The sequence below is a fragment of the Mus pahari genome, chromosome 14 (assembly GCF_900095145.1).
Source record: "Mus pahari chromosome 14, PAHARI_EIJ_v1.1, whole genome shotgun sequence".
Taxonomy (NCBI): domain Eukaryota; kingdom Metazoa; phylum Chordata; class Mammalia; order Rodentia; family Muridae; genus Mus; species Mus pahari.
In genome coordinates, this window is record NC_034603.1 from 32919631 (window position 1) to 32944671 (window position 25041).

Sequence of the window (25041 nt, forward strand, 5' to 3'; positions counted from 1 at the left end):
TCATTAGATTACATCCATAAAGCTAGACATCAAGGTCTATTCCTTTATTTGACCATTTTCTCCTCCTGAGGCTGACCACCAAGGTCCAGCTATCAAAGCATTGAAATCCAGCCCCTTGAAAAGCCCCCTTTGGCTTACTTACCTAATTAATACACACAGTCAAAACAAACCAACTCACCCTAACATGGGATTTTTTAAATCCTTTATAAACTGTCATCTGCCTATGGGTCGGTCTCCTCCCTATCCAGAGGCAGTCCTTAGTGTTTCAGGTGCAAATAGTGCTCTCTCCTCTCTCTTGACCCTTTTCTCTTCTCCCTAGTCATCTATCTCCTTTCTTTGTCTCTTATTTCCTGCCTTTTTCACTCTGGGGAAAATAAATCTACTTTCTTCTGAGAACTTGGTCTTGGGGTGTCCTAAGTCGACTTTCGAGGTCCCCACAGCCATGTTAATTCTAAATATGGCCCAAAAGATAAGCACTGTTAACTCTTTCCGTCTTGAAGTAAGGAATGCAAGGCAGAGAGGACCGGCTCATAACACCAATAAAACCCAACACCACGAAGCTTACTTAGTCTTTAAACCTCTATTCTTACCCCAAAACAAAGAATGTCATCTGAAATGTGTTCTTACGGTGGAAATCAAATTACCCAGATCTAGCTCCCATGAGACCGTCACCATTATCATCAGCAAGAACAATGCAAACTTGGAGTACTTTTGTCGAAGGGCACAGCTCCTAACAGCAGACGAGGAACCTGAAAAAGACTCACTCCTTTCCCAGTAATGCCTTTCGAGTACTTGCACTCCCAGAAGTCCCGCCTCCGCCAAGTTGACAGTAACCGGAAAACGTCAACACTGGGAAAGCCGGAACCGGTGAGGGGGCGGAGCTTCCGGCGACGCTCTAGCTTTCGCTCACTCTACGTCCGACTTGATTGACAGGCTCCGAGCTCCAAGACTCCTGACGATTGGGTGCGGAGCTTGGGGTGGGCGGGCAGCTAGTGCGGCGGCGCGCTGATTGGTCAGTCCCGCCATGCGGGCGGAGGGGCGGTGCTTGTGGCGGCGTGAGGGGTCCGGCTGCCTTGTCAGCCTGGTGTGGTCGCGTGCATGTGGGCGTTCCGCTCGCTGCTGCGTCCCCTCGGCCTGCGCACCATGTCGCAGGGTTCGGCTCGCCGGCCGCGGCCGCCCAAAGACCCACTGCGACACCTGCGCACGCGGGAGAAGCGCGGCCCGGGTCCCGGGGGCCCGAACACCGTGTACTTGCAGGTGGTGGCAGCGGGCGGCCGGGACGCGGGCGCGGCTCTCTACGTCTTCTCGGAATACAACAGGTCAGAGTGGGCCGACAGCCCCGAGGGGTTGGCCCCAGCGCCACGTGCTCGGGAGGCCTCCTGTCCAACCCTGTGTATCCCTTACCTCCCTTAGTCAGCATGGCTTTCAGGCATCGGGGCAAAACTTCCCGTGCCCCGAGTCTCACCGTCACCATCCCAAAGCGGGGGCCTCACCGTGAGTGTGTAGGCTAGACCGGTTTCATAAGTTGAGGAAAGGGATCACTCCCCATTCATCTATACCAAACTCCACTCTTCCGTCACTAACCAAAGAGGCTTCAAAACCTACTAGGCAGTATCCGAACCCCGTCATTTATGTCGCTGCATCTACAGCAAAGCATTTTACAGAGTACCTTAATGTTCCTCCCGTAGGTACCTTTTTAACTGCGGAGAAGGCGTCCAGCGACTAATGCAGGAACACAAGTGAGTCAACTCGTGGCTTCTGGGGTGGACATGATTATGGGCTTGAGAGCTGAGGTGAGAGGCAGATGAGACGTCTCAGCAGAAACGACCTCTGGTCACCTTTGTTTCATCTTGCTAAAATGTATGTTTTTTTTTCTTAGACTGAAAGTCGCTCGCTTGGACAACATCTTTCTGACTCGGATGCATTGGTCAAATGTTGGGGGTTTGTGTGGTGAGTATGGCGGTCAGAGGCCAGTGGGAAGTTTCTGGGAGCTTAGCATGGCTTGCAGCTCATTTGTTCACCTTCCTAGCCCAGGGGAGATAGAATTCCTTGTACACTAGCTTAGTCAGCTTGAGTAGGCAGTGTGAAAACCTAGGCTCAGAAAAGTAGTTGATATGGTTACAACCTCCACCTGGACCACACAGAGTTAACAACAGAGCGCTGTGATGCTGATCAGACGCTGCAGCTGGATTCAGACACATACTGTCATCCAGACTGTGTGGCTGCCAGATTTTGAAAGCCTAGTAGTATGGACAGAGGAGAGAATGAGGTAGTGGACTGCCTCCCCCACCCCCTCTTTCATAGCTGATCCTGCTCTAATGCATGGTTAGATCAATGCTAACATTATTTTCTCTTTATGTATTGTATAGTTGTTTATACCCCAGAACAGGGACACGTAGTATAACCAGAAGCACCCCACCACCATGGACACATGGCACACACGCAGGTACATACACACACACACACACACACACACACACACACACACACACACACACACAGATATACCAGGCAGGGCCTGCAGGCTAAGTTGAGTGAGCTGGATTTTTATTTATTTTCTTTACATTCTTTTAAGGAATGATTTTAACTTTAAAAGAAACTGGGCTTCCCAAATGCGTTCTGTCTGGACCACCACAACTGGTGAGTGTCTCCTGGTCACCTGTTAAGACCACCTCCTTTAAAAATGATAACAGTCTTCATTTTTGTAACTTATCCTTCTTCCCTCAAGGATAACAGTGGAGTTAAACACATCTCCTTTCATAGTATGTAAATAGTAATTGTGTGGGTGAGCTACTTTGCCTCTCAGCCCCAATTTTTTTTTTTTTTGGTTTTTCGAGACAGGGTTTCTCTGTATAGCCCTGGCTGTCCTGGAACTCACTCTGTAGACTAGGCTGACCTTGAACTCAGAGATCCTCCTGTCTCTGCCTCCCACGTGCTGGGATTAAAGGCGTGCGCCACCACGCCCGGCTTCAGCCCCAATTTCTTAGCTTATAAAGTGGCCAGAGCTATCCATAGGTTGTTAAAGTTAAATTGCGTGAAGTGGTATGTGGGAGGGACTAAATCACTAGAAATGGTATGAAGAAGGACTTAATGAGTTACAGCTTTTTTTCTTTCCTATTGAACTTTAGACATCTGACTCTGTCTCCTTGAGTTTTCATTCTCTGTGGACAGAGTTAGCCTTGCTTGTCAGCTCCTACTTCTAAGGAGCCCTTCCCTGAATGGCAGCCAGAGCACCGGGTACATGCCCGGCACTGCTTCCTGCCCTAAGCTTTTCCTGTGTGGTGTGTGTGATCCACAGGGTGGTCTTTAAGTCCCCCAGGCCCAGGCCACTGTTCATCCTTCTACCGGTGTCATCGAGTTGGAGCCACGAGGGCCAGCCCTGCCCCTTGTCTTGCTTTCAAAAGTCATTCCCCCTGGAGCTGCACCACACAAATTGGTGTCTGCCCTGTGCCTTTCATTTCTTTCAGAGCACCTGATTGTTACAGAGTTGTTTGCATTATTCTCGGCTTCCTCTCCATCTTTGTTCTAATGAGAGCAAAACCTTTATGTCTCTTACTGTTGCTAAATGGTGGCATCTAATGACACTGGGCACAACAAATAACTGTCTAGATGAAATTTAAAGTACTAGCTAAGTTTTGTGTTCGAATAGAGTACATATAGTTCTTACTTGAATACATTACTGTGTCCTATATTTAAAACCTAACTTCTTGCTTATTTTTTAGGAGAAATATCTAGAAGCAATCAAAATATTTTCTGGTCCACTGAAAGGAATAGACCTGGGTATGTTGTTGACTGTGACCTATTGCCTCATGTTTCTTCTTACGTGAGCCCTGCTTTTTAAATTAGAATCCATCAAGAGCTGCCTTAAAGCAAGTCTTGGAATCAATCGCATGCTTCCTTTCGGCATGCCATGGTTTCTTTAGAGCTATGACTCTGTTCTTTGTTGGCTCTTTCCCTTACTTTTCTTTTTAACGATGTATTTATATTTAACATGCCCCGGTGTTATGTCTGCATGCATGTCTGTCTGAGGTGTGAGATGCCCAGGGACAGAAGTTACAGACAGTTCTGAGCTGCGTGGGCACTGAGCATTGAACCGAGGTCCTCCGAAGAGCAGCCAGTGCTCTTAACTCTCTCCAGCCCCTCTTGTCCTCTCGTGCCTCAAGGATACTGGCTGGGCAGGCAGGAAGTACTGTAACCTGGTACATGCCTGCATTCGCTTCTGCATCTCTCAGCCTCCACTCTGGCCCCAGGCTGCTTCCCCAGAGGTATTTCTTAGGGCCTTGAACTCCTTGTAGGAGGAAGTAGTATAAGGAGTCTTTGGCTATCTTGTTGCTAACCTTCCTCTCCAGCTCCGCTGGGAGGCCCATAAACTTGATGAGAAGAGGTCTCAATGAAGAAGATATAGCAGGATCCTGGAGCAAGCAGCCACCCACCTGCACCCCCAGCTCCTCAACCTGCACCCCCAGTTCCCCCACCCACACCCCCAGCTCCCCTACCCCCATTGGCCTGTCAGTGCTGGTCTTTTATAAAGCACTGACAGTTTTATTTTAGAACATATACCAGTTCTCATGGCTGAGAAGGTAGAGTCCCTGGCTGACTTGTTTAACTCTTGGGTTTAAGCACAGCATTGCTTTATCTTTTCTTGCTGGATCCTTATGCAGTGCTCATAGCATGACCTCCCTGACTCTGCTCTATATAAATGACTGATGAAAATACAGCTTCTTTTTTTGTTTGCTTTTTTCCTAAAAAATGTTAAAGCTGCTTAGAGAACCTGGTTTTGCTGGCATATTCCCATTAGCACTGTAAGGCAAGTCAGTGGCGGTTGGTGAGAACCCTGGAGGTTCATTTTCCCACGCCATTACTAATGCACTCCATTTCTTGGCCTGTGTTTTTCCTGCAGCTGTACGGCCTCACTCTGCACCAGAATACAGGGATGAGACCATGACTGTTTACCAGGTCCCTATCAACAGTGAGTCTGAGAGCCAGGTTTCTCTGGAGCACATTGCTGTGGTTCCTAATCATGGGGAATGTGGGTGAGGAGAGTCTGTTAGGAGTTGGTGTGAGTGGCCTGTTTGGGACCTTAACCTCTTGTGGACAATACTGTGTGCACTCAGGCTGGCAAGTTCATTCCTCAGGATTTGTTTGATGCAGATATAAGTGTCTTTCTTAAAGACTTTTTAATAACTACAGCCTAGGCGAGAGTCATTGAGGGCTGAAAAGCTCCAGCCATGTTTCATGGCTTTGAATTGGAAACGGATGCTCTGCATGCCACTCTGGCTAAACAGCTTGCGCTGGGTTTGCCTACATTCAGAGAGAGGGCCTGGTGGTAGGAGATGCCAACTGCTATGATCTTGCCAGCTGCTGAGGGGTCATGGAGATGCTGAGAGAAACCAATAAAGGCAGAACAGGGGAAGGAGCTGAGGTTTATGCTGGCTATGGGTGTGTTCATGAGCAGTGGCCCCAGTACTTAAGGCCAGCAAGCGGATGGCCTGAGGTCTCTTCACTCACTGAGGGTCAGGTGTTTTCTCTCACTGACTGCTACTGCCACCCCTCCCAACCCCAATTGGAAGTGTTTCCCTTTCTTATTTCTTTGCAGCACTCTCTTCTCTGTAGAACACAGCGTAGTTTACTGGCATGTGTTTTCCTGTGGCTACACTTGCCCAGTTCTGCTGGCCAGTGTTTCCTTGGAGCCCATCAGGTTCTGATTTTGTGATGTGCCCAGAAGAGCAAATGCAGTTTCTGTTGAGACCAGCAGCTGTGTTTTAGCTTTTCGGAACAGCAGTTCCCCTCTTGCTTTTGATACTTAAAAGCTGCAGAATTTTGCTCCTTTTGGTGATAAGTATTCTGTGGGCCTTTGTAGATCGGACAGCGGTGATAACTGAACTAGTCTATAGCCTAGATGCTTTTCAGTCAAGCAGTATCAAATCCCTTCTCTGGGCAAGGCCATGGAGCCAGAAAGAGGCCAGCAGGCCTGGAAACTAGTTATTTACTGCTGCAGGGAAAGGAGTTCCGGTTTGAAAGACATTAGGGAATTCGCACATGTGAACACTTGGGCTGCAGTTATGGGAATTGTGTGATGTGATGATTTCCTGTGCTGCACAGGTGAACAAAGGTATGGAAAGCAACAGCCATCCCAGAGCCCCAGAAGATCTCCCAACAGGCTCAGTCCCAAACAGTCATCATCGGACCCTGGATCAGCTGCAAACGGGCAGTGCCCTCCAGAGGGTAAGCTGTGGGATAGGCCTTGGAGTTTTAATGCTTGGTCCTTTTAATAGATTGTCTCTAGGGGCTGGAGAGATGGCTCAGTGGTTAAGGGCACTGACTGCTGTTCCAGCAGCCCTGAGTTCAATTCCCAGCAACCACATGGCTTTCTGTGGTCACAGTATAGTGTGGCCTGTGGCCCGCCCACCTAAAAACTTGCACTCCTTGATCAGCTTCCTCTCTTTCCCCATCTTCCAGCCTCTGGTAACCTTCTCTGATACGGATTTTTCTGTTTAGATTCTATGAATGGGTGAGGTGCCTCTATCCAAGGTTGCTAATGACAGATCTTTGTCTCCTGTGCGCTAAGTTAGGATCTTCACCGAGGAAGCGATTTGCACAAGTAGATGCTTTTGTTTGTCACGCAAAGCCCTGGTCTATTGGGAGGATCAAAAAGGGTACAGGCCTAAGTATCGGGCCCCTTTGTGGCTTTGCATAGCCCCAGACCTTGTACTCTTAGAGCACAGGACCTGGCCCACTCCTGGGTGTGGGGAATCCTTGGTGTTTTTCTTAATGAGACAATGCTGCAGGGACAGGCTGCTTTGCTTACTACAGCACACAAGTCAGCGAGAGAGAGGCCCAGCCTCTCAAGACAGCTGTCAGGGTTTGCTCCGTTTGAAGAACTGGACGCTCGTTCTACTCTTCAGTGTTGGGCACTGATTGGTCAGCTACCTCTGGCTTCACGAGCCTCTCTTGAATGGCAAGCTGAGAGCATTAAAGCCCACATATTTCCTTTAGGCTTTCTTTAACTGTTGTCTCATTTCTTAACATTTAGGTATTTGTTTTTAAAACATATTACAGTGAGGGATGGCAGGATGGCTCAGTGGGTAGACACTTGCGCCAAGCCTGAGACATTGGATGACTCCCAAAGCCCACATGGGAGAAGGAGAGAAGAAACTTTGAATAAACAAAGTTGTCCTCTAACATCCACATAAGCACAGTGTCACTACCCCCACAGTTATACCTACCCCACCTCCATAAATAAATGTAAAAAATAAATTAAATATTACAACTTATTTTATCCTGCTCTCAAGTGTTAAGCCAAATGGGACATGTAAAGTTTTAGTTGCTATTATGCTAGATTTCTGGTTGGAGTTTCCTTCCCCACCTTTTCCTTCTGTTCTTTCCATAGAACTGGAGGTGAGCCCAGGGCCCTGGGCCCATTGGGCAAGCATTCTCTCACTGTACTAATTTTCTTTTTATTTCTTTATTTTGAGTTAGTAGTCTGATCTGGCTTTGAACTTTTCATCCCCCTGTCTCTCAAGTCACTAGGATTATAGCTGTGTACATCCAGGCCTGGCTGGAATTTCACCTTTTCTATTCAGTTATTGTAGACATAAGAAGGATAAAGAGGTAGATGATTAATGTAGGGTCATCTTCCACTTCAAGATTGGGTCAGCAACATCCCTTTAACAAACTGAAGGAAGGGGCTTCGTTAAAGAGGAATTAAGAGGGGCTGGAGAGATGGCCCAGTGATTAAGAGCACTGACTGCTCTTCCAGAGGTCCTAAGTTCAATTCCCAGCAACCACATGGTGGCTCTCAACCATCTGTAATGGGATCCAATGCACTCTACTGGTGTGTCTGAAGACAGCGACAGTGTACTCATATACATAGAATAAATCTTTAAAGAAAACACACTGAAGGAAGATAGTGTGAGAGAAGCAAGCACAGCCTTCATGTTCACCTTGTTAAATGTGCTTTTCCTCAGGTGCCAACGGGAAAGCATCGGGCAGGGACCCCTCCTTAGTGGTAGCTTTTGTCTGCAAGGTAAGACTGGGCAAAGGTGGGCAGTGAGGGGCATGTGGCTGGTGGCCAGTGCGTAGTGTGTTCTGAGACCTGTTAGCACTGTGCAGTCATTTGCAGGTAGCTCTTGGGTTGCCTGTGTTGACAAAGAACAGAATGTCCTTCTCCACACCCCACCCATGCTTTCATGGTCTTTCAAATTCTCATCCAGTGGGGTGCCCTGTCCATCGTGGGTTATGCTGTGGGTATCTGGTCCTCTCAGAATTCAGAAATCATTCAGGGCAGCTAGTGCTTGTTTCCTGTGCCGGGCATTTGAACTGGAAGTCAGGGCAGCTGTTCCAGACCTGCAGGCCATCTTGCTCTAGATACAGACTGGTGCCCTGGCTTGCCTGTCCTCCTTTTCTGTTGTCACTTTGTTTTGGGGGCAGTGCTAGCGGCAGAGTCTAAGAGGCTTTGCATATCTTAGCAAGCTCTCTACCTCTGAGCTACATCCCCAGTCCCTTTCAGGTTTTGATTTCGAGGCAGGATCTTGCTAAGCTGCCCCTACTGATCTTGGTCAGCCTTATCCCGCTTTCCCTCTTGTTAATATGGTGCTTATCATCTGGGGGTGAGGACAGCAGTGAGCCAGCTCCAGTCATAGGAGCCAGAGAAAACACAAGCCTTGTGGCAGCACATCACATAGGACACTGTTGGCTCGGACACTGGGCCCTTCTTGGCATATTGTGCTTCTCCCTGTGGCGCAGGAGTTGGGTTGAACCCTTCTCAGAGATAGTACAAGTGGCTTGCTGTGAAATGTCCTTCCTGTACTCAGACTCACTTGGTATGAGGTGAGTGACTTGTTCACTGTGGCATTTGTTCACACTTGAAGGTGCCACCTGGACCCCAGGGTCTCTATGGCCTGCATGCGCACGGTATAAACTATGGGTTCCTAGTCCTCCCACCAGCAACCTAGTGTGTAAGATGGGAAGGTCTAGACTCTAGAGAATGAGACTCTGGGATCCAGATTTAAGGAAGAAAAGGTTCAAATGTGACTAGGCAGAGACACGGTGGCCTTCTGCATCATCACGTGTGAATTCTGTAGGTCGGACAGAAGCTTCCAGAGAGGGATGGATTGGCTGTAGGGTCGCTGTGTCATCTGATGAAAGGAACACACTAGACATTTGTTACCACTATGGGCTCTGGAGTCTCTGTCCAATAAAACCTGGCTTGAAGGACATAGAAAACCACCACCCGTTCTGTTATCTTCTTGCCAGTGTCACTGCTCAGACTGCAGCACTGACTGGTCCTGGAAGGCATTGCTTTGGTAGCACCCTGATATGAGATTAGATCCTGAAACAACTCTCGTACACTGCAGTTCCCCTGGGGACACCTGACATCCTTGCTGTTTGTTAACTGTGATGTGGAAGAGTGGGAGTACACACTGTGTCTTAGTTTATCTGGCTTTAACTTTTAAAGGCTTTCAAATGAGCACTTGTTTAGAGTGTGTATACTGGCTGCATATTAATGACTAAGGAAGTAACAGGAAGTACATGCACTGTATGATGATGAGCTTCAGCACCTGAAACTCTGTTTGTGTTCCCTTTGTCACAGCTTCACTTGAGGAAAGGAAACTTCTTGGTGCTTAAAGCAAAGGAGCTGGGCCTTCCTGTGTGAGTGTCAGGTCCTTGGGAACTCCCTGGTAGGCCTGGTAAAATGAAGGTTTCTCACAGCTTGCCTGTCTTTCAGTGGGACGGCCGCCATTGCACCCATCATTGCTGCTGTCAAGGACGGGAAGAGTATCACTTATGAAGGAAAGGAGGTGAGGCTCCTGGGTTCTGTGACTTTGAAACTGCAGATGGGGCCTGGACCCTGAGCAGAGCAGCTGTCTGGCTTAAGCTTACAGACACACTTTGAAGGATGTGTGGGCCAGTGTGGGATTGTCTTCTCTTGGCTGCACAGTGGGCTCGTTACTAACCCTTGACCCACCCTGTGAGGCTCTGCCTGCTTCTCTGTATCTTGTCTCCTTATACCTGGTGGTTCTCTCCCTGTGTAGATGCTTTCCCTCAAAGTGCCTGCCTTCAAGGACGGGCTTCGCTAGCAAGCCTCAAAAGACAGTTATGCTCTTTGTCTAAGAAGGTGTTTGTGGTGTTGAAAGTACTTTCCATGCTAACCCTCCCAGTACACTCAGGTTTGAAATGTCTTCATAACCTAGTGCCTATCTGCTGAAGTATGGACAGAGCAGGAAGGGTGGATGCCAGGGTTACGCTTCGTGTATTAAATGTGGGCTGTATAACGGTAGCAGCTTCGGAGCTGAGCTGAGATTGTTCTGAGAGCGCATTCTGCTCTAATAAGTGGCTTATCTAATTTTCTAGATTGCTGCTGAAGAGCTTTGTACACCCCCAGATCCTGGTCTTGTATTCATTGTGGTAGAGTGTCCTGATGAAGGATTCATCCTGCCCATCTGTGAGAATGACACCTTTAAAAGGTAATGGTTAGTGACTTTAGCCGGAAAAGGTGAGCGCCATCTCAGTTCAGCACTGACATTCAGGTCCCAAAGATAATTTTTGTCCTTGACATATAGTGTGTTTCTGGGAAGGCCTGGACTTTGGGTTCAAGGTGTGTCTTGATCTTACAGGCAAGATTTAGGAAGTATTGTAGTTAGTGGGCTTTGAAATAAGCAACTGAGAACCACAAGACTAGACAAATCAACTGCAAAAGAGAGAGTGTGAGAGCGAGCACACATATACAAGCAAGAGAGAGGCATCTAATTCTAAAACAAATTTCAGAATAAATGCCCAGGCACATAAATTATTTTACCTATTATTTCTACCCTATATGAGTTTTCTTCCCTCACCTACATTGAGACTAATAAGGTAGGGCAGAGTGTCAAAGACCCTGTGGCCTGCTAGGGACAGTCTCAGCATTGAAATATCTCTCTGGCCTAAGTGTTGTGTCTACTGGAAAGCAGCCAGTTCTGCAGCTTCAGTCCTGGGCAGGCATCCCTCCACCATGTCTTTCTGGTGCGTGGGGTCAGCCTTGAACACACTTGGCAAGTGCCCTTCCACTGAGCTTCATCTCCAGCCCTTGTCCTTTTGAGACAAGATATCCCCATGTAGACTCGCTTGGCCGTGGTCACATAGTCCTGCCCCAGCCTTCCTAGTGCTGGGAACGGTGCACACCACCACCCTAGGTGCACACCACCATCCTAGGTGGGAACAAGCCTCATGTTTGTTCTAAACTTGTCCCCTCTGTAGTGGCTTGCTTGCTTGCTTGTTTCTTCACGAGCTGTTTTATTCTATGCACACCACAAATCTCTTGTGCTCTTGTGCTTTTCTATAGCAGGGTAAGGGCTCTGCCTAGGCCACTTTGTCCTTTGTGGGGTCAGTGCTCTGACCAGAGCCTATTCCAGCCAGAGGAACTGGAAAGAGATGATGTATGGTGGGGCAAGGGTGGGTGGTAATGGAAACAGCCTCTGAACTAGAAATAAGTGTCACCAGGTTAGCAGACCATGCCTGGGTGGGAGGTGCTATGTGTGGCAGCAGTGAGGATTCTAACGAATAGCTGCACAATCCCCTTCCTTGCATGTCTTGAGTTTGTATTCTTCCTTCTGCCCAGGTACCAGGGAGAAGCTGATGCACCTGTGGCGCTGGTGGCCCACATAGCTCCAGAATCTGTACTCACCGACAGCAGGTACCAGCAGTGGATGGAGAGGTACGGAGCCCAGTCCAAGGCCCAGAGGGAACGCTTGTGGGTGTTGCTGTAGATGATAATCTGTTTTTATCTCCTCCATGCGCGCTCCTTGCTATCCGCTCCAGTGCCTTAGAGTTTACATACCTATGATATCTATGTTTGAAGGGGTAGGGAACGTAAGACAATTAGAAAATTGGTCAGACTTACGAAAGCCAGCCTTAGCATCTGTCATCTGCCTCTGCATGTTTAGAATCTCAGGGATTATCTGGGTCCATCCCAAAGGCTGGATGAACAGAGACTGGGGAATCTGCTGTTGATGACATTGTTCTGGAAGCAAGTCTCTGGACTATCAGGAGGTAGGGGCTGGGACAGCAGGTCATTTCAGGGTCCCTGTGGACGAATCTTGTTAAGAGCTCTACATTCTGCAATATATTAATCTTACAACCAAAGTTGTAGTAGTATTACAGATATTTGCATGGCTTGTGCAAGGTGCACAGATGAGGCCAGAATGAATTTTTGGTCCTTGTTTGAGCAGGTGAAAGCCAGCTGTCCTTTTACGACTTAATTTGCTATATGAAGGATGGCACTATGAATCTTAAGGATTTCATAACCAGCAAGATTTATTGTCTAACTTTAGCTGAAGTTTTGGCTAGAGACATTTTTATGTCTAAACCAATTACAAGGCTGTTGCCATGTGGAGGAATCAGCAAATCAAGTTACCTACCTGACCAGTTTGATTTTCTTGACTTTTTCTTTTCTGTAGCCAAGATCTTCAGGAGGTCTTCCCCTGACATATCTGATCCTCCTTCTTTCCTATTAATACAAATACAAGCCTCTCTCCCATAATAGCATGTCCTTAGTCCAGTCACCCAAAATCATCAAAATAGCAGCCTCTTTTCTGGCCTGTCTTATTTTGACCTCTCTCCCAGAGGATTTTTAATATCATAACCACCAAACTTAAAACCACATGCATTTTAATAACTGAAACAATTCAAAACAAAGCAATCTAAACAATTACCATTATCTGTTGAGACAGTGCTCCTCCACTATCCCCTGTCTTATTCTTACATGAATAATTTTTAATACTGAGATCAAAGCCTAAATATTTATTCATCTATGTATATTTAAACTTTCTCTTCTATGGCGATTAATACCTCTGGGTATATATATCCCCTTTCTCTTTATATGAGTTAAATTAATATCCTTTCATATATAACTTGAATTAAATCCCTTCTGTTTACTGTATCAGCCTATTCCCAGGTTATCAGTTTGTCATATGTCACCTGAGCAATCCTAGTACTCCTGTGGAGTCCACGTTCAGAGAACCCATTGCTTGCAGAGCATAGACTTTAATTTTCCTTTAAATCAATCCTCCATTTCTATATCTTACTTAGACTAGCTCTCAGTGGCCTGCCTTCTCCAGCAGGAGCTGTTAGCATTTGCTGTCTCAGCTCTTACAGAATCACTAGCCCACCGCCCACGTCCCTGAGTTGGCCTGGGTGTGTCTCATCCTTAAGCCATGTACCCCAGAATTATGTGTGCCAGTTTAACACACCTTTTGTCCTATTTCCAAACCTGTGTGGCTTGGGGAGGAATCATGTGGCTCGGGCAAAAGCTACAGCTCTGCTAAGAAACCAAATTCAGTGTCCCACTCCCCACTTGTTGAGGACTCCTTGTCACATCTCTTACTCTTTGCTCAGTCAGTGCAGAGGAGATCCTGGCACGTCCACCAGCCTCCCACTGCACATGTTTGACTTCAACTGCTCTGGTTTATTGTTAGCAGGTCTATAAGGAGAAGGTTTGCCACGCTATAACCCTGCACCAGGGATAGCACCAGGAGAATGTTGGTAACTGAGCAGTTGGTGACCTCCCGCGGCTCCTCAGCTTCCTAGCCAGCTGTGTCATCTCACAGCCCCTCTCTGCCCTGAGCAGTTCAGGGTCTTAGGCTCTGTCTTTCATTCCTGTGTGTCTGAGTCAGAACTCAAATTGTCCATTTTCCTCTTAGGCCTTTTTCATACCCTGTGCTTGGTGATGGTTTCACATCCGCAATGAGGGTCTTACACCTCCTTAGTTTTCCACTGTTCTTTCATTATCAGCGCAAGGGAGACAAAAGCCTGGACTATGACCCAGAAGCTGCAGGATTGTGCCTGACTGTGCAGTAATTGTTTGGGGGCTAATGACAACTCTGCATCTGTCCATCTACATAAGGCTTTTTATCTGCTGCCCTTTTCCTGAGGTGGAGAGATTCCCCGACAGACACTGTAATGATGGGCTGTTTCTTCCTAGGTTCGGGCCTGACACACAGCACCTGATTCTGAATGAGAATTGTCCCTCAGTCCACAACCTGCGCAGCCACAAGATTCAGACCCAGCTTAGCCTCATCCACCCTGACATCTTCCCCCAGCTTACCAGCTTCTATAGTAAGGTAGCATGTCCCGCACCCTTCCTAGCCAGTGGGTTCCTGACCTTTGCTTTCTCACTGAGAAGTGCGTTCTCATCTTCCAGGAGGAAGGTTCCACCTTCAGCATGCCGACAGTTCGGGGTGAATGCCTCCTCAAGTATCAGCTCCGCCCCAAGAGAGAGTGGCAGAGGTGTGTGCAGTTCTGAGCCTACGGAAACTTCTACGGCAGGGGTTGGGGGGGGGTTCTGAAAATGGTCAGTAGTGGTATTCTGGAAAGCATTTCCAGCCCCGTGGTTTCTGTCACAGTAGTCACCTACACAGCAGCAGGAAGAGCCCAGCTCCAGCCACAAGGTGGTTATTGGATAAGGTCTCACTGTGTAGCCCTGGCTGGCTTCAAATTCAGCTGTCTTCTGGCCTCTGCCTCCCAAGTGCTGGAATTGAAAGTATGTGCCACTATGCCTGGCCCCAGTAAAAAGGTTTCTGTTGGTTTTTCTGATACTGATGTTTTACTCATTTGGGACTTTTTTTCTTCTTGTTTTAATGCAACAGTAAGGCTTTGATTGGAACCCAAAGACTCCCTAAAGGCAATTTCTAAATGTGACTTACAGTGAGTGACTTCTTTAGGCACCCAGTGATCATACATTGCCACCTGGAAAGCCCCTGCCTATAAACTTCTAGGCAAGTGAGAAGTGTTTGCTGACTACCTTGTAGCTTGTCCTTATTGTTGGGAATAAGTGTGGGGTTTATAATACTTCTAGTCTCCTAGCATCATTGTTAGAGTAGATCATGTGTTAGGATGTCACTATGAGCTGATGTGGTTGAATAATTGCTCTGTAGTGGTATGCCTGGGGCCATGGGCATCCCGCATACCTTCGTCAGCCCATGTGCCAGTGAAAATGTTATTCCAAGATCCCAGACCCAGTGAGTTGATCTGGAAAGGTTGACATGGGACTGCTTTATAAGCTTTGGGGTGCTTTTCCCCTTAGTTAGCTCAGAGAATTAGCCCTCTCAGTATTCGTGCTGAGTAGAGGAAGCCAGCAATACCATCATTCCCTGAGGCTTGCTAAGGAGGCAGGCTCCCTGACTCCACCTGAGAGCTGATGCAATTTTGGGTTCTGCAACTTACCAAGGTTCCCAGTCAGCTGTGTGCATGCTCACTCTAGTTTGAGAGGTACTTACTGGAGACCTGCTTCTTAGCTAGGGCCCTTGTGGTCCTTCTAGGGACAGTGCCTCATATGTGGCCACATTTCATTATCACAGCCTTGGTTGGGTGATGTGATGCTGCAGGGAACAACTCCACTATAAAGAAAGATTTATCTTGCCTGAGCACCAGGAAGCCCTGAAAGATTTATCTTGCCTGAGCACCAGGAAGCCCTGATTGTCGGACTTGAGGCTGGAAAGGTCACAAGGAGCTAGTTGTTCAGGACTCATTCACCTTATTTAGTTGAGGAAGATTCCAGAGACTAGAACTGCCCAGGTCATTATCTGTAGGAGTGATCTATACCTGTATTAGTTACTTTTCTGTTGCTATGATAAAACACCATCACCAAAATAACTTATGGAAAACTTTATTTTGATTGATAATTCCTCATGGTAGGGAGGCACAGCAGCAAGTGGCAAGCATGGTCTGGCAGGAGGTGTGAGATCATAGCCTCAGCCGCAAACACATCGCAGAGAGAGCGAACTGGGAGCGGGCAGAGCTATGCACACCTAAAGTTCGTCCCCAGTGATGTTCTTCCTCCAGCAAGGCTGCAGTTTCCCATAACCTCCCCAGAGGCAAATCACACATGGGACTGGGAGTAGGGGATAGGGATGGTATGTTTTTCAGCAAAACCATCAAGAATACATATGGATTTATTCTGAATATCCAGACTAGCATTTACTGAGAGGCTGTGCAGACCCCTTGGGTTACCCAAGTTATTTTCCTCTTCAGGGATACCACACTCGACTGCAATACTGATGAATTCATAGCTGAGGCCTTGGAGCTCCCCAATTTCCAGGAGAGTGTGGAGGAGTATCGGAAGAACATGCAGGACAACGCAGCCCCAGCAGGTGAGCCAAAGCCCTGGGCAGCCTCTCCTAAGCATTGCCTGACAGACTCAAGCAGGGAGTTGGACAAATTGATCCTGATTATTTAACTCAGGGCTTCTCTGAACTGTAACAGGAGGCTGGGGGAGGTGTTGGAGGGACTTGGCACCTGTGCTCCCCATTTAGTAAACTCAGCCTTTAGTGACAGTGTCTGGGCATTCTTGAGGGCCTACCTGTAGGAAAATGGTTTGGAGACCATGGAGATCCTCCCCTGCCATGGTTGCTGTTGGTCTACTCCTGCTTGGCTAAGACGGGCTGTGAAAGATGACTGCTGTCTAACCAGTTTCATTGCTCTATCAGGGAAAGCAATTGGAGACTTTTGTGACTTCTACACTAGGCGGTTTTCTGAGTTTTCAGTTACTGATAAAGAGAATGCTGGAATAGAAGAGGGTAGGTTTTAATCTAGCCAGATGGCCCTTCCCTACCCTTGCTTTTCTGAAGGTTAGTGCTAGGCCAGCCATTACTCTTCCTATGTGTGTGGGAAGAACTATTGCCTGGAATTGCTTCATCCTTTCTGATAAAATTAGTGCCCTGGTGTGTTAGTCCATGGCCTCCCAAGTGAGGCTGAGGGCCAGCCCTGTGTACATGTACATATATGTGAGGGTACATACACATGACATGTGCAGTCTTAATGCAAGGTAGAGGTACCATCCCCAGGAAGGAAGTGGTGAGTCAGAGCTAAGGAAACCTATATTGTTTAGTGGGGTTGTTTATTTTGGTTTTTGTTTGTTTGTTTGTTTGTTTTTAAAAAGACAGGCCTGAGGAAGTACTCTCTTCAGATGCTTTTCTCCAACAGCCTGCAGGCCTTATATTGAAGTGGAACGCCTTCACCCAGTGCCCCTCTGGGAAGGTGGATTGTACTGGATTGCTTGTCTATCTCATGACAGAATGCTAGCTTATAAATTCACTTGTATTTCAACAGAGAAAAGAAGCCAGTATCCTGAAATTGTCTTCCTGGGTACTGGGTCTGCCATCCCAATGAAGATCCGAAATGTCAGTTCCACACTCGTCAACCTAAGGTACCATGTGTCTTAGTTAGGGTTTTATTGCTGTGAAGGCACCGTGACCAAGACAACTTTTATAAAGGGCAACACTTAATTGGGGCTGGCTTACAGGTTCAGAGGTTCAGTCTGTTATCAAGATGGGAGCATGGCAGCATGCAGGCAGACATGGGGCTGGAGGAGCGAAAGTTCCACCTCTTGTTCTGAAGGCTGCTAGGAGAAGACTGGCTTCCAGGGAGCTAGGATGGTGGTCTTAAAGTCCACGCCCACAATAACACACTTACTCCAACCAGGCCACCCCTCCTAATAGTGTCACTCCCTTGGCCAAGCATATTCAAACCAGCACACCATGTTTGCTCCAGAAGCTGCTGTCCCTCAGAGCTCGCTGCTAAATACTCACTCACCAAGCTGACTGTCCTGGAGCAGAAGTAGTGCTTTTCTGTGCTTTATTTCATTTAGAATATATTATTGAGATAGGGTCTTGCTATATAGTGCTGGCTGGCCTGGCACTTCTGCCTCCCAAGTGTTGGGCTTACCGAATCTACTTGCTTACTTCTGGACACATGCAGTCCTATCCCTCATGACTGGAGAAGAAGAGTTGAAACCTCTTTATGCTGTCCACATTGCTGAGGGGTGTCCCAATGAACTTGTACTTTAAGCCTGTGAAAGACAGGTGACTACAGCCTTGTTTGACTGGTAAGCACATGCTGAAAGAGGTTGCTTCAGTTCTGCAGCCTAAGCGTCAGGTCCGGGCCCTGAGCTGGTATCTTAACTGATACCTGTATTTCCCCCAGCTGTACTGCCCATGTGCACCTGAGGTCAGACCGTCTGCACTGCAGTCCAGGCTCATCTGAGCTCAAAGGCTTTCAAATCTAAGCATGGCTTCTTTATGAGTGAAAAATGTACAAAGGTGGGTTATCATTGGCTGGCCTGTATTTAGGACTTCTGGTTTCTGATCCCTGAACAACCTGGCACCTTTGTTGAGATGAACAAAATCTGTTTTTTTCTCATGTAGCTTTTCCCTAGAAGTCACTCACTGTCTCTATATGGGTGTGGCCCTTCTGATCTTTGTGGCTTCCTTTAGAGAGGAAGGAAGCCAGAGGGATACCTCTGTCTGTCTGCCTGAGAGTAGAGCTTCTGCATTGGAATGCTGAACTTTGACTTGAAACCTGCCCAGCAGGCAGCTGTGAAAGTCAACTTGCCACCTCCCCAGAGAATGTTCATGAAGCCCATTCTTTCTCAAGACAAGTTTGAGAACCAGGCTCACTTGGGATCTGGGAGCCATCTCCTGTGACCTATTGCTGTCTCTGGCATTCTCAGCTTAGTGTAGCACATTTAGGGGAGGCAGAGGTGTGCAGTGGGGGGCAGACTCCTAGTCTATAGTCTGCTTGTCTTTTTTCTGTTTTTGATACCCAGCATTTTGTTGATGCATATCCATAAAGGCTTCAGGGTTCTTTGGGTCTTTCTCTTATATAGAGAAGATAGACTGGTCTCAAATGACCCATGTGGTTTAATTAGTTGACTTTCATATGTGCTCCCCAAAGGACCAGCAGGTGTAGCTATGGGAGATGGGGTTGGTATCCACAGCTGCTGCCTGTTCTGTGTCTTCTGCATCAGTGCCATTCTGGAATATCTAGAATAAAGCCTGTTGGTGCCTGTTTTCTACAGCCCTGACAAGTCAGTGCTGCTGGATTGTGGAGAAGGCACATTTGGGCAGCTGTGCCGTCATTATGGAGAGCAAATAGACCGAGTCTTATGCAGCCTCACGGCTGTGTTTGTGTCCCATCTGCACGCCGACCACCACACGGTGAGTGAGCATGTGGGGGTGCCTTCCCCTTGGACTTCTTTCCCTCTAGTACCAAACTTTTGAGTTGACCCAGCGTTTCTTGCTGAATAAATCTTGTTTCACATACAGCCTGCCCAGCAGGACTGTCCAGATCTGGATCTTTTAGGCTTCCTAGGTCTTAACCCCATTGCCCTCCTTCTAACACAGCCTGTAACGTTTCAGTCACTAGTCAGCATGTGCCACCCACCTGTGACATGGGATCAGTGAGATAGGAACCACTTACAGGGAGGGACTTGAGCCCTAAGCTGTGGGGATGACGACTGGGACTGGCTTATCACCTGTGCTCCCCTCCCCAGGGCTTGCTGAATATCTTGCTGCAGAGAGAGCATGCGTTGGTAAGTGAGGCACCTGACTGACATTGGTAATTGCCTGCTTCATTATTGGCTGTACCTACCACTCATTTCTTACCATTTTTACTGGGAAGTCCCCTTATTCAACTGTACGGGGATCTTTTTTCAGGCGTCTCTGGGGAAACCCTTCCAGCCCTTGCTTGTGGTGGCCCCTACCCAGCTCAGGGCCTGGCTGCAGCAGTATCACAACCAGTGCCAGGAGATTCTGCACCACATCAGGTGAGCCTCATGTGCGCCTGGCACCCCCTTCCTGACCCCAGCTGACTGGGCGGCAGTGGAAGTCCTAGCAGCCCCACCCTTGGAGCATAAGTATCCCAGTGCTGTCTGCAGCTGACAGGTCCAGGGTCAAGTGCACCAGCAGCTGCTAGCACAGACATCCAGCCAGGTGGTACAGGATAGGGATGGCCCAGCCTCACCTCCAGGGAAGAAAGGATGAGGAGGAGGCCTGACAGATGCTGCCTGTCACCTGCAGCGTTTACGTTTCTTGCAGTGAGCTGGGTAGGCTGGATGTGTGGCCTCGCTCCTTTCATTTGATCAGTTTTCCTGTCTACAGTACTAAAGTCACGATTCTCAGAACCACTTAAGGCTTTTCATCCAGAGAATAGAAGTGTTGGTTGCAGGTGTAAAATACATGTTTATTATCAATTTTCAAATGCTTTTGTCTTCTCTTAGTATGATTCCGGCCAAATGCCTTCAGGAAGGGGCAGAGGTCTCCAATACCACATTGGAAAGGCTGATCAGCTTGTTGTTGGAAACATGTGACTTAGAAGAAGTAAGTAGTCCAGGTGCAGAACCCACAGAGGGTGGGCAGGGTGGGGAGTAGAGGCCTGAGCCCTTCACCTCTGCTCCCTCAGTTTCAGACCTGTCTGGTACGGCACTGCAAGCATGCTTTTGGCTGCGCACTGGTACATTCATCTGGCTGGAAAATTGTCTACTCTGGGGATACCATGCCCTGTGAGGCTCTGGTCCAGATGGGTAAGTGAGAGAAGTGGGCCTTGAGAGATGCATAGGACAAGTGGCATGTGTAGAGTGTATGCAGATGGGTGTGTAGTTGATGCTATCACATAGCAGACTGGTCCTTACCCAGTCGGTCCCCTGGTTGTTGTCTTGAGGACACATCGCAGGACCAAGAGAGCTGAGTGTTTGGGTCAGAACATGGCTATGGGGCCCAGGCATATGTGCTGCTCATTCAGCCTTTTCCTTGATTTCCATGTCCTGTCCAGGGAAAGATGCCACCCTCCTGATCCATGAAGCCACTCTGGAGGATGGCTTGGAAGAGGAAGCAGTAGAGAAGACACACAGGTACAAACGCTGCTTTGTTTGTCCTTCCACCCTCTCTTCTCTTGTCAAGCGAAAGCCGAGCAGACCTCCCTCCCTCCCTCCCATTGCAGAGAGCTAGTGCCCACATCCATGGAGGATGGGCTGGCTTTCTTCCAGGCTTGTGCCATTTTCCAAACCCACATTAGCTCTCCTAGGCACAAAGCCTCTGTGCTTGCAAATCCCCCAGCTAGGGTTCTCTGATGAGGCATGGGGTTTTTAAAAGAACAGACCGGCTGGAATAACTGTCACTTCAGGGAAAGGTGGGGCCATGAATAAATACAGGGTGTTTTGGGAGACCTTCTCAGGGGTTGTCTCGGGTGTTCATCCTGACAAGCTGACAGGCAGCACTCACTGCAAGGCCTTCCTCGGCAGGTGTGAGCAGGCTCTGACCCTCCGGAGCATCTCTGCTGCCTCAATAGCCTTCTGAGGAGTCCTGCCAGCCTTCCTTGGAGTTGTCAGCATGGGAGGGATAGGCTTGTGGACCCCTGCCCCAAGGCTATTTCTTGCTTTCTTCTTTGCTAAAGCACCACCTCCCAGGCTATTAATGTGGGCATGCGAATGAATGCGGAGTTCATCATGCTGAACCACTTCAGTCAGCGGTACGCCAAGATCCCCCTTTTCAGCCCTGACTTCAACGAGAAAGTTGGCATCGCCTTTGATCATATGAAGGTCTGTATGTCACAGTGGACTGTGAGGGCTCTGAGGGGCAGGGCCAGATAAGAAAGTGATCCTCATATGATGCTTCTTTTATGGTGCAGGACCACCGAAGGAAGAAACTTTCTCTATCACTAGCCACGTGTAACCTTTGCAACCAAAAGCAGACTGAGAAAGTCTGCTCCTGGAGGGCCTGCCTTCTCTGGGGGTCCCTGGAGATTCCAGAGTGTCTCATGCCTGGGCCATTCCCACTGCAGCAATAGCACAGACCTGTGGGGCAGGGGCCAGTCCCCTAGAGTAGCAGAGGTGGGCCTTGCCCCTTTCACCTTCCCAAATGAAGGAGTCGGGCTTGAGCCAGTTCTGCTTGTTAGGAGCTTGACAGAAACGTGTGGACTTTTTGTTTCTTTTCCCTTTGGTCTCCCTGCCCTTAGTCTAGGTGTGGGGAATTGGCCCTTTCCCATTACTATGTATATTCCCCTTCTAAATAGCATTCTTTTAAGCTAAGGTCCATTGGCCTGAGGGTATACAAGCAAGGAGGAGTCCTCCCACCCCAGCTCACACACTCTTTCAGTGTTTCTGTCCTATCTGTCCTTCCAGGTCTGCTTTGGAGACTTCCTGACAGTGCCCAAGCTGATTCCCCCACTGAAGGCCCTATTTGCAGATGACATTGAAGAGATGGTGGAACGCAGGGAGAAGAGGGAACTACGGCTGGTGCGAGCAGCCCTCCTGACCCAGCAGGCAGACAGCCCAGAGGACAGAGAACCCCAACAGAAGCGGGCCCACACAGATGAACCACACAGCCCACAGAGCAAGAAGGTCAGAGCCCAGTGAAGGTCTAAACCATCCTGGACTGAAGGCTGTGTTCTCTGCCTTGTGTGGAAGCCACATCTGTCATCTTGGTGGGAGCCAGCGCACACAACTAGCCAGGAGGCAGCATGGAATCAGTATGCAGTCCTCCATGGCCATGACTGGAAGCACCCATCTGCCAGGGGCCCCTGATTCCTGGAGGAGAACACAGTGGCAGGACAGACTCCTCAGTCGAAGACAGCAAGCCAGTCTTTAAAGAAGTCAGTCATGGAAATTGAGGTGTCTGCCCCTTACTCACTAGCACAGGGGTTTTCTCTGCATACCAGAGTCAAGCCATGTTACAAGTGACATACGTCCCAGGCTCCAAGAATAGTATTTGCAAGGACTCAGACTCAATAAAGCTCGAGTTTGGAATCCTGCTTCCGTGTGGGGTCTTCTGTGGGCTGGGTTACCCATTAGGCCCGCATGCTCCCGGCCCATGATGAGAGAGAAAATCACTATGAAAGTATGAAGATGGGCTAGATGCCTGTTGGACCTGAAAACAGGTTAGTGACTGAAACATGGAAGGATGTTCAAAGTCGACTCTAACATTTGTATATTCTCCCTACCCAGGAGAGCATGGGAAGCACTTTAGGAACGCGAGTGTGAGACGGCAAGGACTTGGCCTTCCTTCCCTGGCGGCCATCTTCAGACGTCCTCATGAGGCAGCACAGGATGTCATTACTGCCCTGCAGCCTTCACTGAAACAAGACTGTGTGCCAAGCTCAGGGTTAATAAATCTATTTTAATAACATTACTCTTGACAACAGTTTGTACATGTATGTAAAGATAACCTTCAACCCCCAGGCTCCGTTACAAATTTGGGGACTGGACTGCCCTTGCCAGGAAGTGAGCGAAGCTGTAACGTCAAGTCTGCAGATCCCACTCTCGGAGAAGGGTGAGTTCACGCTGCTGGGAAAAATAACTAAGCATTTAGAATTTTTCATTGTACACCTGTACATAGGTTTAGATTGAATGGCTCAAATTAAACAAATATAGATTTCATATATACAAATATATCATGTATAGGTATATCTATTTTCAGAGGAACAAACTTTAAACTTTCTGTGCATGCATGGCCCAGATCTGTTTTATTCCCTTAATCCCAAAGTGTGAACAGGCTTCCTGCGCCCTTGCCCCAGGGCCGCATGGGATGTGGTGAGAAGGATGAGCAGGGTCTGCTGGTGAGCCACGCAGGCCAAGCTGTGGGCTAGGTGCCCAGTACCACCCTCTACCTGCTTTGGGAAACAGAATTATTGCTAGTCAGCTGTAACCTCCAGAAGAGGAGAGTCAGGCCCCACACACCTACGGGGTGCCTGAATGCGAAAGTGCTCTAAGATCCCTAATGTGTTTGGGGAACATGGAGACCTACATAGGGCCACCTATGTTCAAATCCTCAATTCAGATTGTCAGCGTGGAGTACAGGAAGCCTTCATGACACAGGGGAAGTAAAGCTGTCAGAAGTGGGTGTCTTAAGCTGAGTACTTTGGAGCTGTGATTAAGGGTAGCCTGAAAGGTCTTTCTGGTTGGCCCCAGGACTCTCTTGTCTTAGCAAAAGGGTCTCCTCCTGTCTTGCTTCCTCTCTGGCCCTTATGGTGATGCTGTAGGACCTGATGTCCCAGTCAAGGCAGTAAGGGGACTCTTCTGCACCCTCATCCTGCAAAGGCCATCCTGATAAGCCCTTGAGTGGAGAGGTGGATGCTGCTTGCCATAGAGGCCAAAGATGGATCAAAATAGGCACAAAGTCAAAAGGCAAAGGTCAAAAAAAAAAAAAAAGAAAAGCTGGAATCATCACCCAGACCGAACAAACAGAATCTGCACCACCAACACTGGCCACATGGACAGGAGAGCTCTTTTCCTCCGCCCAACCCCACCCTGGTGTTGGACATGACAGCAAAGAGCTGATGGAAAGTCCCTGGCAGGCTAGAGGCACTGCCCTGGGTGGTGTCTCAGGGCCCACAGACGTATGTACATTTGTCAGGTGGGCCACATCAAAGGGCTGTACTCTCAGACTCCTCTTCTGAGTCCCTCTTGTCCGTTGCCGAGTGCCGCCGTGCATGTTCCAGGGGGCTCAGGCGGAGCGTTGACCCCAGCTCTATGTGGATGGAGGGGACATCAAAGTGGACGAGATCTGCAGAGAGGAGGAGGTGAAAGGGGGTCAGTTGCAAACTGACAGCACAGGAAGCAGGCTGGTCTGGGTGTGGCTCAGGCTAGCTCATTAGAAGTTGGGCACTGCAGGATCAGGGTGGAGCTGGGTTTGATCTGCTTCTGCTAGGGTGCCTGGCTAGGGGGACAAGGCCCTGTTTCAATCCCAAGTCCTGATCGGCAGGGTATCCCAGGCAGGCCTCAGTAACTTGTCCTAAGAATCAAATCTACAGAGACAGTAGCTGTACCATTCAGAAACTGCTGTGTGTCAGCAGCTCAGGGAGGCAGGCCAATATCTTTCTTAGGATGCTAGATACACCCCAGCCCCCCATTTTGATTTATGTTGACAACACTAAAAGGTCATCTTGACAAGGGCAGGAGAATGAAAGTATCAGAAGTGTCTTGACATCTGGGAGTCAGCAAAAATAAAACAAAACTCCACAGGGCCTTCAGCTGGGAACTCAGCCCTTTGGGCACCACACTGCAAGTGGCCCTCGTCTCTAGGAGGCGAGTTGGGATGATGGATGCTCTGGATCCTTCCCTCTTGGTTGTATCATCCCCTCTGCCCATTTCATTCAGTTCTGGACTTCTGAGAGCTGTTTCAACCTTAGCTGGCAGCAACGTTCCAGCAGACAGTACACCAGTCTGCCTAGGACTCAGCCCTATGCCACTCAGAAGGTGACTTTGCTTTTTGTTGGCTTTAAAAATTCAACGAAACA

General features: G+C 48.5%; 2 protein-coding genes across 6 annotated transcripts in view; one reads left to right on the forward strand and one right to left on the reverse strand.

The window, feature by feature from the left end:
• Positions 1–1049: 1049 nt before the first annotated feature.
• Elac2 (elaC ribonuclease Z 2) lies at positions 1050–22917 on the forward strand. Of its 2 annotated transcripts, XM_021212673.2 has the most exons (25): positions 1050–1319; positions 1689–1739; positions 1880–1950; positions 2576–2640; positions 3723–3780; positions 4901–4969; positions 6103–6225; positions 7968–8026; positions 9593–9651; positions 9728–9800; positions 10354–10466; positions 11597–11692; positions 13958–14096; positions 14177–14262; positions 16006–16124; positions 17083–17179; positions 18830–18968; positions 19304–19342; positions 19467–19576; positions 20030–20129; positions 20212–20332; positions 20581–20659; positions 21202–21346; positions 21929–22147; positions 22751–22917. In XM_021212673.2, the coding sequence occupies exons 1-25, from the start codon at positions 1099–1101 to the stop codon at positions 22784–22786; spliced, it is 2487 nt and encodes an 828-aa protein (XP_021068332.2). In that variant the 5' UTR covers positions 1050–1098; the 3' UTR covers positions 22787–22917. The 2 variants fall into 2 exon arrangements, with proteins under 2 accessions (XP_021068332.2, XP_029401630.1); XM_029545770.1 differs by lacking the exons at positions 1050–1319; positions 1689–1739; positions 1880–1950; ... (7 more) ...; positions 10354–10466; positions 11597–11692 and having other exon boundaries at positions 13990–14091; positions 21929–22917.
• Arhgap44 (Rho GTPase activating protein 44) overlaps positions 22903–25041 on the reverse strand; it is a 164329-nt gene continuing 162190 nt past the window's right edge. For all 4 annotated transcript variants that reach the window (XM_021212089.1, XM_021212090.1, XM_021212088.2 and 1 more), the window contains one exon: positions 22903–24308. In XM_021212089.1, the coding sequence (XP_021067748.1) occupies positions 24169–24308 (140 nt within the window). In that variant the 3' untranslated portion in view covers positions 22903–24168. The remainder of the gene's footprint in view (positions 24309–25041) is intronic.